Genomic DNA, 14584 nt, shown 5'->3' with positions numbered 1-14584 from the left:
TATTCTGAAAATACATCAGCTTGTAAAAAATGAAAAGCTCAATGTTAAATGTTCCCAGAAGTAATAGAGCACTAAGGGATGAAATGTGTTTATTGCACAACACTCCTTATTACACAGGTACATGTGTGAGAAATGCTGCTAACGGAAAGGAACCATGCCTGTGTTCCTCTGAGAAGACCGATTAGGACTCCTTCACACAAGCGTTTTTGTGGAGTACATTAGTCAATAGAATCCATTGATTTCATTGGGTTTGTTTGTTTGTGTGTATTTTTTCACGTGATGTTCGATCACGTGAAAAAAAAAAAAAAAAAAGATATGGCATGTCCTATTTTGGATTCTACTAAGCACCGCAATAGGCCTGCGTATTTGTGCATCAAACACATGGGCCCTCCTGCCTACTTTTTCTTTGTGTGCAAAAGCGCTGTGTATTTCTGTGAACAAAAACTCGCAGGAGCAGGTGATATACACAGGTGTAGGCGATTTTTCGGTCACGTAAATATGACCGAAATGCACTTACACCTGTGTCAATGAGCCCTTACAATGTTTTAGGAAACATTAGTCTAAGAGCTCACTCACGCGAGTGCATTTTCGCTGCGTTTTATGTGCGTAATACTCAGTGCTAAAATCCAATTGATTTACATTGGGCCATTCAGATCTGTGTATTAAGGGCATGGGGGGAAAAAAAAAAAAAAAGACAGCATGTCCTGTTTTGGTGCATAATTTGCACCCTTTTAGTCTATGGATGCATAAAACCCAGTGAATATGCATGTTACATGTATACTCTGTGTACTACATATTATGCACGTAATACACAGCCAAAATACCCTCTCGTGAGTGAGCCCTTAAGCTAGGAAACTGCAAGTATCGGAGCTGTTTCTCTCACCAACTCTCTGGGCTACGTTGGGGATACCACGGTTGCCCTGAGTACTTGGAGGCGGTAGATGGCGTAGTGACTGACGTGGACCACTCTGGCGGAGCGCATTAGGCATTGGTTGAAAACCTGAGATAAACAACAGTCAGCAGCTGAGTACACAAAATGAAGGTTAAAATAAGGAAATCTCTGTATATTCACCAACATTCTAGGAAAGAAAAAAAAAAAAAAAACAACCTCACCTTGAGGGCGCCCTGCCTGCTGCCACCGAGGACCTGGACGTACTTGAGTCATATGATTAGGTGCATAGTATGTAGGTCTGTTTTGAGCCTGGAAAAAAAAGCGTTTTAGGTTATAAAGATATACATATGAAGCAGTGTTTTAGAACTAATTTTCACTGCACTCACCTGAGGAACAGCAGGCACAAAGTATCCTCCAGGAGCAGGCTGAAATTGGTTGATGAGAGTGTTGGCAGGAAGAGCCCTCATTCCTGCGATACGCTGCATATACTGATTGGTAAGATGAGCTTTTCGTTCCTCCTTTCTTTGAGCCAATGCCACATAGAGCGGTTTAGACCCTACAATTCTCCCATTCATCTCAGTGACTGCTTTAGTGGCCTCTTCTGGGGAAGAAAAGCAAACAAATCCAAATCCTTTGCTACGACCATCCTCCAGCATTACCTGGAAGAGACATTATGCAGTAAGGTGGAATGCTAGATGTTTACCACAACATTCCAAACATGTACAGGTCGGCATGTGGAAGAGGTGTAGGGACAGAGCGCAATGCATATTATGCTCCGTCTGGATTTCCTCTGCGTTTATCTAGCACTGCATTGCCTCTCCCTGCACAACACAGCAGTGACAGGATGAGATTCCAGTGCAATGAAAATTCTCAAACTGTTTAAAGGAGTTTTTCAAAAAATCTGCAGATCATGTATCTAGGCAAGCCTAGCTGTAAATGTAACCATTAACACTACAAGCTGTCCAAAAACATGGCATGGTGGTGATAACTGCTACAGGTAAATGTAGTTCCTGCACAGCACTCTCAGAAAGGGTGACAGCTTTAACATACAACCGACACCCTGCTGCAATGGCTGGAATTGAAATTAAAGGGAGCCTTTGTGCGGTCTCCCCATTTATCACTACGGGAGCGCAGAGTGGATGGAGAAGAGTCAAGCTGCTGGCACGGGCAGAGTTAGGGGGACACAGCACAGGACACCTGGTGAGTATAAAACACTGCTCGGCAGACAGCACATAATATATAGTTTATGGGGCTCAAAAGGTCATAACAGGTTCCCTATAACTCCAATTCCAAATCCTTTTATCCATCAGTTCCTACAGTCAGTATGCTCTGTAAGCCCCATTCGCAACCCCACAATATGATCATAGAGGGAGACTCCATGGCTGCTGTGTACGACAGCCTATTAGGCCCTGCCAATATTACCGTACTGGAACAAGGCTGATGCATATTAAAAGTTAGGAGCTCTCACCTTGGCGCTTGTGATTGATCCGAATGGAGAAAACTCTTTCCTTAGCTTTTCATCATCAATGGTGTCATCTAAGTTTTTAATATACAGATTTACTCCCTGTGAACAAATAAAATGTATATTAGGGGAGTATAGATAATTATCACTGTTCTCTTTGAACCAAAACACCTTCAAAAAGGGTTGTCACAGCCACAACCCCTACCCAAATGCTCCATTATATTTTAAGTCAAGCACTCAGGGTCTCCTTTGACCAGCAGCACAAAACAAATACAGTGAACTCCAGTGAGAGTCTGCACACTACCAAAAAGGACATTAGCCATTATCCCCCCACCCCCATTTACCATGCAACTAGTATAAATTATATATTTTGATTATTCCCTCCATTCTAGCTGAAAATTCTTTTCTCAGTTGTGACTCCTTGGAATGACTTGTGTTTCATTTCTCTTGAAGGGGTCTAACTTCTCCAGAATTTTGTATGATAAGATTTCATGGACTATACCAGAGGCTCTTCACAGGGGGATGGGGGAATAGACAAACTCCCTACTGCGTTACTGTTGAATGGACAACTGTGGTCATATAAAGACGATACTTTATCCTTCTTCACTGTATACATATGGTCTTTAGATTTAGAGAACATAGAAGAGAGATGGTACTGGCTCTAGCTAGTCATGTGATGCTGTACTGATACATAAAATTGCTAGCACAGCATAGAGAATGAGAAAGGGCCCTTTTACACTGAATTGTTCAATGTAAACACTGCCAGTGACTAACAGATGAACGATAATATGTTCGCTTACCATTCATCATTCAGTTCGTGTAGGAAGAAAAAAAAAATACATAAATCAAATGCTGATCTGCCTGTGTAAGCAGAGTCGTTCATCTACGAACGACTGCTTATTTAATGCGAATGGAGGTGGACATCCAGAAGCAATCTCAAACCCGCTCCACCTTCATTTACTGAGTGATCATCACTCATGTGTAAGCATGAGAGCAATACTTGCTGGGACAACTGTTGGGTGCTTAAAGGGAACCTTTCTTGACCTTTAAACTACATTATAGGGTTTCAAAGGTCAGCAAACGGGGAATCCAGGGACCAGTCTTCGCACTTAAACGGGGCACCTGGTAAGTTTTAGCCTCCCTGCGAATCTGCCGCACATACAGTAACTTCTTAGCTTGCTCTGTGCACATGCTCTGCCAGAGAGATGAATGAAAGCACACACAGCTGGAGTAAAAGTCACACAGCAACTTTGTGGGGGACAGTGTGCTGGAAAGGGGCACTCAGTGAGTATCAGACACTGCTCAATGGACTCTACATTCTCTGACCTTTGAGCCCCATAAAGTAGCTTCTGGGGCTTTAATATAATGACAGGTTTCCTTTAAGCACCCAACAGTTCTATGTAAAAGGACCCAGAGGGGAAAATCTAAAAATCAAGATGGTGTCTGATAAATACAGGAGGCTGCACAGCGACTACAATATACATAGGAAACATCCATATTGTGATAGACAATCACTGGAGGGTTGTTGAAGTGATGTTCTATTTTTGCTAGAGTGCTGCAAGGGCTTCATTTTACAGCAACAGATCCACCTTAAAGGGGTTGTCCAGTTACTAGACAACATTCCTTTAATAGGTCTACCCGTAGAAAAATATACTGAGCAATACTTAACCTTTCTGACGCCAGCAGGATCCAGTGCTGCAGCCCTATAAGTTTGGGGTTTTTTTGCTGCTGCGACAGCTGACGACACAGGAAATCAGGCGACTGCTGCAGTCAGAGGCTTGAGTGTTCCTTCCCGAACTCCTAGCATCATGGTGCTCAGGATGTGAGCACCAATGCAAGGAGAGGGAGCAGTGATGCTGCAGCAGTCAACCGAATTCCTGCAACGTCCGCTTTCACAATAACGTAAGTACTGCTCAGTTTATTATTTTACTATAGGTAGCCCTATTAAAGGGATGTTGTCCGGTAACCCGACAACCCCTTTAAACACAGGTTAATTGACATTTGTGTCTATAGTAAATTAAACACGTACCTGATATCGACTGATCCTCTCTTGCTTTAACTGTTCAAACCTTCTTTTTAACTCTGCTTGGCGCTCAACTTTTTTCTGTGCTCTGCCTACAAACATCACTTTTCCATTGACGTCCCTCCCGTTCATGTCATCTACGGCCTATTAAAAAATCAGACTATTAGAGAATATTATAGTTCTATTTTCCCCATATTTGAACATTAATTTCTGTAGAGCTCCCGAGTACCTGGTTCTCCCCTGCAGACATTCTTTGTCTGCCTGGTCCTCCATGGGAGCTCTTACCTTATTTGCATCTTCATGTTTTTCAAAGCTGACAAAGCCAAACCCTTTGGACTTGCCACTGGGGTCGGTCATCACCTTAACGCTCAGAGTCTTCCCTGCAGCCAAGACACACCAGTTAACCACAGAGGTCACAGGGTCACAGCATGCAGGTGCACGGCACACGCTTGATACCAGGCGCCCACATGCGGGAGCTGAGTCAGATCTCATTAGGTTAACCACGGCATATGCGCGAAACCAGAAGCCCACATGCATGGGCAGAGCCAAGGAGCTCACGAAGTTATCCACGGCACACACTAAGCAAGAAGCAAGGTCACTTGACGGGAATCAGGATTTCACGCGGTTACCGTATTTGCTGAAAGTCTCCTTCAGTCGTTCATCATCCATATCTTCCCCAAAGTTTTTAATGTAAACGTTTGTGAATTCCTTGGCTTTGGCTCCAAGTTCTGCTTCCCTCTCTCTTCGGCATTTAAAACGACCAACAAACCTGCATAACAAAGATAATTCGGTTGTATTCAGACATGTAGACAGCCCCACCTCGAAATAAAGCAGCACAATTAGGTGAACAGACAGAGGGAAGTAGCTGACAGACACACTTACCATGAAGGGAAAATATAGCACTACACAACTCCTTTAACCCCTTAATGCTATAAGATGTACATTTACATCCTGCAGCATCAGGGTATATATGAAGGGTGATCACGCAGCAATCTCCCTCCATACAATGCAGGTGCCAGCTGTTTCTTACACCTGCGCGGCTCATCGTAGCCATTAACTTATTAAGTGCTGCTGTCTTAATTTAAACCCCCGGTCGATGTTCCGGGGTCCCGCACGGCACCCCCATGGTGATTGCAGGGAGCCGTGCAGGAGTCATGGCAACCAGGGGCCTACTGTAAAGCCCCAGTGCTGTCCTGGAAGAATGTCTATCGAGCCATGCCCATGGGGAGGGTGGCTTGATAGAACGATTGCCCGATGGCAGTATGATGTAATGCTGTAGCATTATATCATACTGCAGGAGCGATCAAGGCATCACAAGATGTTTTCTCTGGGGGCTATAAAATAATAAGCTATACATAAAGTAAGAGAGTTTAAGAAAAAAACGCTTGCCATATTTATAACAATCTAATGAAACAAAAACACATTTGATATCACTGCTTCCGTAAAAGTCTGATCTATCAAAGTAATGCATTATGTACCCCGCACAATGAACGTCAGAAAAAAATAAAAAGAATGATCTAAATGTGCTTTTTTTCGGTCACCCTTTCTCCAAGAAAAAGTGCAATGAAAAGAGATAGTCGTATGTATTCAAAAATACCAGCGCAAACTACAAGACGACCCACAAAGAACGAGCCCTCACACAATTATGTCAACAGAAAAATAAGAAAAAAGGGGAATTTTTTCTTACCGATAATTCCCTTTCTGGAAGACATCATGACAGCATACGCTGGAGGTTGCTCACCTGCTGACCTGAAGGGACAGGAAGAGGCAGAATATAAAAAGCACCTCCCCTCCACCAACACCAGTGCGTTCCAAATGACCACAGTGACCAGTTACTTAACCAGAAGGTGTGTTTTTATTGACATCACACACCTCAGAAAACAAAGTTAAAGCATACACATTACCTCATGTGTTGGACAAACTAGGGTAACCATGTTGGTAAGGGGGGGAAAAAAGCCCGTATGCTGTCATGATGTCTTCCAGAAAGGGAATTATCGGTAAGAAAAAATTCCCCTTTTCCCCATGACATCATGACAGCATACGCTGGAGGAATACCAAATAAGTGGCATGGGCTTTTTAGGGAGGGATTACGGCTTGGAGCACCTTCCTACCGAAGGATGCGTCCTGGCTATATTTAAAGTCCAGCCTATAATGTTTAATGAAAGTATGGCCTGAAGTCCATGTGGCTGCGTTACAGATTTGCTCAATCGATGCGTGCGCTCTCTCCGCCCAAGAGGATGCCACCGCTCTCGTTGAGTGGGCCTTCAATCCTTCTGGAGGGGGGATGCCCTTGGCCTTGTAAGCCTCCTGGATGGCTCTCCTGAGCCACCTGGCGATCGCATCTTTAGAAGCGGCCTTTCCTTTGGCCTGCCCCTGAAATTGAACGAAAAGTTTGTCAGACTTCCTGAAACTTTCTGTTGCCTCGAGGTACGCTAGTACCGCTCTTTTGACGTCTATATTATGGAGCTTTTGTTCTTTTGCATTTTTGAAATTTTGGCAAAAGGCTGGAATAACTATTGGTTGGCCCCTGTGGAAATCTGACAATACTTTAGGCTGGAAGGATGGGTCTAAAGAAAAAACGATTTTATCCGGGTGGATAGTCATATATGGGGCCCTTCGTGAGAGGGCCTGGATTTCCCCCACGCGTCTGGCTGACGTAACTGCCACAAGCAGGGCTACCTTGTATGTCAGCCAGGCGATGGATAGATCCGTAATCGGTTCAAATGGGGGGTCGCATAAGGCCTGAAGGACTATGGTTAGATCCCAGGGTGGTGCCGTGGGCCGTGTGAATGGATGTAATCTGCTCGCCCCTCTAAGAAATCTCCTAATCCACCTGTGCTCCGCCAGCGCGAGATCGAAGAATGCCCCCAAGGCCGCAATTTGGACTTTGAGTGTATTCGGACTCAAACCTTTATCCAGGCCCGCCTGGAGAAAATCTAAGATTTTCCGGACGTCTGGCTGATCCAGCTGCTGGATGTCCTGGCCTAACCACTCCGAAAATTTTTTCCAGACTTTGGAGTAGATTTTGTGTGTCGAGGGTTTAAGGCTCTCGCTAATGGTGGAAATAACCTTAGGGGAAAGACCCTTTCCTAGGAACTTTACCCGCTCAAGCTCCAGGCCGTAAGCCTGAACTTGTGAACTTCCGGGTAAAGAAGAGGGCCCTGCGACAGTAGGTCCGGTCTTGTTGGAAGGTGGAAGGGCTCTCCCACTGACAGGGATCTCAGGAGGGGGAACCACGGTCTTTTGGGCCAATATGGTGCTACAAAAATTAGTGTTAGGGTTGACTGCAGTAATTTCCTTAGCAGAAGCGGGATTAGTGGTAGAGGGGGAAAGGCATACGCTAGGTCCCAATCCCAGGGGTGAGAGAGAGCGTCCGTGCCCAGGGCCTGTTTCTCTGCGCCTCTGGAAAAGAAAAGCCGGCATTTGGTGTTTGCGCTTGACGCAAAGAGGTCTACTTCTGGTACCCCCCACTTCTCCACAAGAAGGCTGAACACCTCTGGATGGAGTTCCCACTCTCCTGGGTCCACTTTCCTTCTGCTTAAAAAGTCCGCGGCTGAGTTCTCGGCTCCTCTTATATGAAAGGCCGATAGGGACTTTGTTGTGCCTTCCGCCCATTGAAGGATCCGCCCCGCCAGTCGTTGTAGTGGAGGATTCCTGGTGGTACCCTGGTGGCGAATGAGTGATACTGTTGTCATATTGTCTGAGAAGATCCTCACATGTTTCGCCACTAATCGTGTTTGCAGGCTACGCAGGGATTTCCATACAGCTTTAAGCTCCCTAAAGTTCGATGAGCTAGCTTTCTCGTGAACGTCCCAGGCCCCCTGTACATAACCGCCTTCAAAGTGGGCCCCCCACCCTTTGGCGCTGGCATCGGTCGTGATTATTACGGCCGGGTCCAAATTCCAATCGGATGCCTGAGACAGGTTGTCCGACGACACCCACCAACGGAGAGAAGCTCTGGCTTCCGCAGAAATAGGGATTGTCTGATCAAGCGAAGCCTGCAACTTGTCCCAATTCCGGAGAATTAGTGACTGGAGTCCGCGACTGTGGAATTGGGCCCAGGGGACCACGCCGATGCACGAAGTCATTAGTCCCAGGATCCGCATTGCGTCTCTTATCGTTACCCTATGTTTTTTATATAGGTTGGAACATTCTTCTATGATAAGATGTTTTCTTAGGGGAGGAAGGGACGAATTTTGTAGACTGGAATCCAGAATGACACCCAGGAATTTCTTCCTGGTTTCTGGCTCCATGTTGGATTTTGACTCGTTAACAATCCAGCCAAGCTCCTTAAATAACTGCAATGTGGACTCCAAGTGTGATCTCAGAGTAGATGGGGAATCTGCCACCAACAGGAAGTCGTCTAAGTAGGGGATGATCATGACACCCTGGTTTCGTAAGAAGGCCACCATTTCCATCACGACCTTGGAAAAAATTCGCGGAGCCGAGGAGATTCCAAATGGTAGGCAGACGAACTGGAAGTGGCGGATTTCCCCCTCCACCCTCAGCGCAAACCTCAGGAATTTTTGTGAGTTGGCGTAAATAGGGATAAGAAAATAGGCATCCTTAAGGTCTATTGTAGCCATTACGTTATCCCTGGCAATTAAAGGAGTTGCAGTTCTAATGGTTTCCATTTTGAATCTCCTATATTCAATGAATTTATTCAGTTGTTTTAAATTGATAATGGTGCGGTGGGAGCCGTCTGGTTTGGGAACCAGAAAGAGGGGGGAATAGAAGCCTTTTCCCTGTTCCTTCTTAGGGACTGGGATAATCGCGCCGAGACCCTGTAGGTTCCGTATGCCCTCCAACAGAGCCTGTTCTAGGCCTGGAGACTGGGTTGGGGTTATCATAAACCTGTCCGGGGGGCGGGATAGTAGCTCGATCCTGTACCCCTCCGCCACTAGGTGCAGTACCCACTCATTAGTTGTAATACTACGCCAGCTATTGGAATAGCGAGCCAGTCTACCCCCTACCGGGCCCGAAAGTATGGGCTGAGGGACAAAAGTTAAAGTCTTACCCCTTCCGCCCTTTGGATAAGACCATCTTCCGGTCTTTCCCTTCCCGGCGTACGTAGACGAGGGATGAGGGGTGAAGGGTCTCTTGGGTGGTCTGGTGGCAGGCAGTCCGTGACTCTTGTCAGCTGCTTTCTCCAGCAGACGATCCAGGTCTGGTCCGAATATACGCCCGCCCCGGAACGGTAGGGTACATAGCCTATTTTTGGACGCAGCGTCCCCTGACCACTCTTTCACCCACACTGCCCTTCTGGCGGTGTTCGATAGGGCTGCCATGCGGGCTCCGAGGCGGACTGTTTCCATCGAAGCATCTGCCAGGAACCCTGTTGCCATTCGCAGCAGAGGGATGCCGCTTGCGAACTCCTCCCTAGGGGCTTTTTGGTCGACTAGGGCTGCGAATTGGTCCAACCAGATTGCCATGGAACGAGCCACGGAAGTGGCCGCGATGTTAGCTTTCATGATGAGACCGGAGGTGGACCAGGCTTTACGCATGGATGTGTCCACCTTATGGTCCAACGGGTCCTTTAAGTGGGATGTATCCTCAAAGGGCAACCCGGACTTTCTGGATACCATGGCAATTGCAGTATCGACTTTAGGTATCTCGTCCAAAAAGGACACTTCATCTCCCGGAAATAACAGGCGTTCTTTAAATTCCCTGGGGATTAGCGGAGCCTGATCCACGCTCTCCCACTCATTTAGAATCAGCTGCTTGAGTGTGGCGTTTACGGGGAATGAAGATTTTTGTTGCGGGAGTAACCCCGCGAACATATCCTCCTGGACTGTGCGGGGTTGCTGCACGTCTTCCTCCACCTGCATGGTCCTGCGTACTGCTTTTAGCAGTTGATCCATGTCCGCGGTAGAGAAAAGATATTTCTTGTCCTCCTGCGTCACTTCCCCGTCAAAATCCACATTTTCCGCTATGTCGGAGTCAGACTCAGACACCGCCGGAACCGACCTGCGTGTAACCCCGGAAGGCCCAGGTTGGAGGTCCGAGAGGGAGGACTGCACTTCTTCTCGGACGACTGACCGAATTTCGGCCATAAGGGAAGTTTTTTCCTCCTGCATAATTTTCGCGGAGCAGGTAGCGCATAGCGTTTTGGTGCAGGAGTCGTCAAGTTTGGTTAGACATACTGGACATTTTTTACTCTTGCGTCTAGCCTCCCTTGGTTTTTGAGTATCCCTGTCCTGTAAGACAAGGGAAACTCTGTTAGTGGGGAAGTGTATGTAGTGCAGGTGTAGGTTGGTCCACTGGACCACTTACAGTTAGGAGGGTCTCTGGGTCCTCTCTGGTCGACATCTTGCGCCTTGCAGGAACGCTTCCTGTGCTTAGGATCGTTCCTTAGCGTGGAGAAACACCACCAGCTGATGCAGGGGCAGCGGATTTTTGAATTTGGCGCCGGCCGCGCCAGGCCACGCCCCCTTTGCGGAGCGTCCGACGTCACCGCGCTGTCGAAGCCACGCCCCCTGGAGCGCTCCTGTCGGCCCTGGACCCGGAGATGGCGGCCGCCGCCGCAATGACGGCCGCAGTGGTGCCGGCAGCCCGTACTTGGACCCCGGCCCACCAGAGATGGCGGCCGCCGCCCGAAATGACGGCCGCAGTGGTGCCGGCAACCCGTACTTGGGCCCCGGCCCACGCAGTCCCCGGAAAGCTCCCAGATGGGGTCCTTCCCACTGGGTTTGCCGGGGCTGCCCGAAAGATCCACGCCGCCGCTTCGCCGGTAAGTCCTCCTCCGGCATGGGACAGCGTTGCTGGAGTTCTGCCGCTGCTGTCCTGAAGGGACAGGAAAAACACTGGTGTTGGTGGAGGGGAGGTGCTTTTTATATTCTGCCTCTTCCTGTCCCTTCAGGTCAGCAGGTGAGCAACCTCCAGCGTATGCTGTCATGATGTCATGGGGAAATTGTGGTTAGAAGATGGCCGCAGAAATTTTTTAAAAAATAAATATCTTTGAAAAAAAAAAGATAATCTTACAGCAAAAAGGTTTTTATAAAACTATACAAGTTTAACATTGTGGTAATTGTACTAACCCATAGAATAAAGTTATATAATTTTTGTTGGTTTGTGCAAATATGGTGGAATTTCAGTGTTTTTGCGTTTTACTCTTAGAATTTAAAAAAAAGAGCCAGTACATTAAATAGCACCATTGAAAAATACAACTCGTCCTGCAGAAAACAAGCCCTCGTACAGCAACGCTGATGGATATGGATAAATAAAAGTTAGTATTTTTTAATAAGGGATGGGGGGGCGCCATGTCCTAGGGCTTAAATGAACATACGCTAATACAATACATGGTCATTAGAGATGAGCGAATGTACTCATTAAGGGCGATTTCGCAATCAAGCAGCGCCATTTTCGAGTACCTGACTACTCGGGTGAAAAGATTCAGGGGGCGCCGGGGGTTGCAGAGGGGAGTGGGGGGGGGGAGCTCCCCCCTGTTTTCCACTGCTCCCCCCACCCCCACCACGCTGCCCCCCCAGTAGCCAGGTACTCGAAAATAGCGATGCTCGATTGCTAAATGGCCCTTAACGAGTGCGTTCGCTCATCTCTAATGGTCATGCCTAATCTTTCATAGCCGAAGTGCACATTCCAGAGGATTTCCACTTTGACTAATATTGCGTTTCCCTGAGAATAAGACCCTGTCATATTAATTTTTGCCCCAAAAGAGGCACAGTGTCTTTTTTTAGGGGGATGGGGCCTTATACGCAACTGGTCAACGGCATCCTGATTGTCTCCGGCAGCGCTGCAGCAAACTGCAGAGTCCTCCCCGTCTGCCATCGCAGCTTCTTGTGGTGACGAGGCTTTGAATTTTCCGCCTCCAGCAAAGAGAGCACTGTGATTGGCTAATCGAGTGCCAGCAGACAATCACAGCCAGCGCTCAATGAGCCAATCACAGCAACTCAGTGAATGACACCCCTGAATGGCTGTGATTGGCTGCTGGCGCTCGATTAGCCAATCACAGCGCTAGCTTTACTGGAGGCAGGGTATTCAAAACCCCAATCACCAGAAAAAGCTGAGATGGCAGACGGAGGACTCTGCAGTTTGCCGCAGCGCCGAAGACCATCGGGACGCCACGGACCAAAGCAGAACATAATGTCCTTCATTTCTGTCCCCCCCCCCCCCCCCTCCGGAAAAATCATACCCTCTATTCATACATCAACGTAGCTATCTGAGGACTTATTCTTGTCGGGACAGCTTGTATTTTTCAGTGGTACTATAGAATGTACTATATATTCACTGGAACTTTAAAAAAGTTCTAAATGTTCTGAAATGGGAAAAAAAAACGAAATTAGCAGATTTGTATATTTTTCTCTGTACTACTATTAAAAATATTAATCATCTCTGGGGGGGGGGGAAAAATTCTGCCATCTAGTGACAGCCACACTTTATTTTTCTGTCAACATAGTTGTGCGAGCTGAACTTTTTGTGGGATCCCCTGTAACTTCTACTGGTACCATTTTGGAGTACATATCACCATTGCATTTTTTTCTTGGAGACTGGGTGACCAGAAAAGTGCAGTTCTGGTGGGGGTATTTGGACAACATTCACAGTGCAGGGTAGATAATGCGTCACTTTGATAGATCAGACTTCTAAGGATGCAGGGATACCAAATTTATTATTACATTTTATTTTGTTAATAAACAGTTTAACTGTATAGGTCGGCATGTGGAAGAGGTGTAGAGACAGACCACAATGCATATTATGCTCCGTCTGGATTTCCTCTGCGTTTATGTAGCACTGCATTGCCTATCCTTGTACAACACAGCAGTGACAGGATGCGATTCCAGTGCAATAAAAATTCCTATGTACACTTTAACTATGAGCGTTTTTCAAAAAACCTCCAGATCATATATTTAGATAAGCCTTAAGAAAGGCTTTTAAATGTAACCATTAACCCTTTGCAATATAATTTTTGGTTCAGGGACAATTCACAATTCCGCTTGTGGAAAGGGGGCTGCGCTTTTTATAGCAACACTACGGTAAGCATTCACCATGGCCGGATTATCGCCGCGGGGAACGCAGTGAAAATTCGCCCGTGGACCAGAGCCCTTACACTGAACAATGAGCAATCAGCTCATAGTCCATCGTTTATGCAGCATAAACAATGGAAGAGCAGATCGTCGATCATTCAGTGTAAATGGCGGCCGTTCAGTACTGAACAGCCGCTATGTTAAGTCAATAGAGAGGGGCGGGGAGCGCGAGGAGGGAAATCTCTAGCCACCCCACTGCGAGCCAGCGATACTAGCTCCTGTGCAGCAGCACGAGAGCTAGTATCTGCTAAGACTAGCGTCAGGCATCTTTTGACCGACATTCGTCCTGTCTAAATGGGCTTTAACACTGTGAGCCGTCCACAAACATGACAATGTGATAATTGCTGCAGATGAATGTAGTTCCTGTACAGCGCCCTCAATAGATTGCTGGAACTGGAATTAAAGGGAGCCAGTCGCGATCTTTGAGCTCCATAAATTATGGGGCTTAAAGATCAGGCAGCGGGGAAGTCGTCTTTTATACTTTCTGGGTACCTCGTTCTGAACCGTGTACCTCTAAGGTCCATCCAGAACAGCAGCGCAAGGCTACTTGCACACAGGCTGTCAGCAAAACTATTTTACTTTCGACAGCAGGTGATAAGGTATGCTAAATGCGGAAATTAAAAAAAACAAAAAAAAAAAAAAACCGCACAGCACTCGAAAACGGCAGCGTTAGTAGAGCACGACTGCGAGGCTCCATTGAAATCAAGACACCGCAGTAAAGAGAAAAAACGGAAAAGCGAGTGGCTTAACTTTTCAGTCCGCTTTGTGCGCGCTCTTCCATTCCTCTGTGGGAGAGCACACAGAGGACTGCATAGAGTAACGCTGCTTCCACAGGCAAAGTAGGAAATCTGCAGTAACAGCACTGGGAGCTTTCAGAAGGATCCCAGCTGCCATGACAACCAATCAGCACCACACAATCTCATTGCAGGGGGCCATTCAGGACCCCTAAGCACAGACCATAATCTTTAAATGCCACTGTCAGAATTGACTGTGGTATTCAAAGGGTTAACAGCTGCCATCAGCCGTAGAGCTGATCTGAGCTGTTGCAGGCAGGTGTCGGCTGTAAGAAACAGCCAACACCCGCATTGTATGGAGCGGGATCGAACGCCAATCCTCATCCATCCAAAACCCAAACCTCCATGATGTAAATATGTTCTAGATTATTAAGG

At 47.0% G+C, this 14584-nt stretch overlaps 1 protein-coding gene and 2 non-coding genes across 5 annotated transcripts in view; all 3 read right to left on the bottom strand.

Moving 5' to 3' along the window:
- The window catches only part of PABPC4 (poly(A) binding protein cytoplasmic 4), a 42739-nt gene that overhangs the window by 18972 nt on the left and 9183 nt on the right, over positions 1-14584 (bottom strand). The window contains exons 4-10 of one of the 3 annotated variants that reach the window (XM_066574353.1): positions 5007-5146; positions 4663-4757; positions 4384-4521; positions 2361-2456; positions 1279-1551; positions 1114-1201; positions 884-1000 (exon numbers count right to left, since the gene is read on the bottom strand). In XM_066574353.1, coding sequence (XP_066430450.1) covers positions 884-1000; positions 1114-1201; positions 1279-1551; positions 2361-2456; positions 4384-4521; positions 4663-4757; positions 5007-5146 — 947 coding nt within the window. Of the gene's footprint in view, positions 1-883; positions 1001-1113; positions 1202-1278; positions 1552-2360; positions 2457-4383; positions 4522-4662; positions 4758-5006; positions 5147-14584 lie in introns of those variants that run through there. The other 2 variants (XM_066574362.1, XM_066574372.1) reach the window with 2 other exon arrangements.
- On the bottom strand, positions 1623-1751 carry LOC136594526 (small nucleolar RNA SNORA55). Its single transcript, XR_010788589.1, has one exon. It is a non-coding gene; the product is annotated as a small nucleolar RNA SNORA55 (small nucleolar RNA).
- LOC136594559 (small nucleolar RNA SNORA55) lies at positions 13047-13175 on the bottom strand. The gene has a single exon (XR_010788591.1). It is a non-coding gene; the product is annotated as a small nucleolar RNA SNORA55 (small nucleolar RNA).

This window comes from Eleutherodactylus coqui, chromosome 1 (genome assembly GCF_035609145.1).
Source record: "Eleutherodactylus coqui strain aEleCoq1 chromosome 1, aEleCoq1.hap1, whole genome shotgun sequence".
Classification (NCBI taxonomy): Eukaryota; Metazoa; Chordata; class Amphibia; order Anura; family Eleutherodactylidae; genus Eleutherodactylus; species Eleutherodactylus coqui.
The sequence above is the reverse complement of the archived record's forward strand: the minus strand, read 5'-3'. Positions and strand labels throughout refer to the sequence as shown.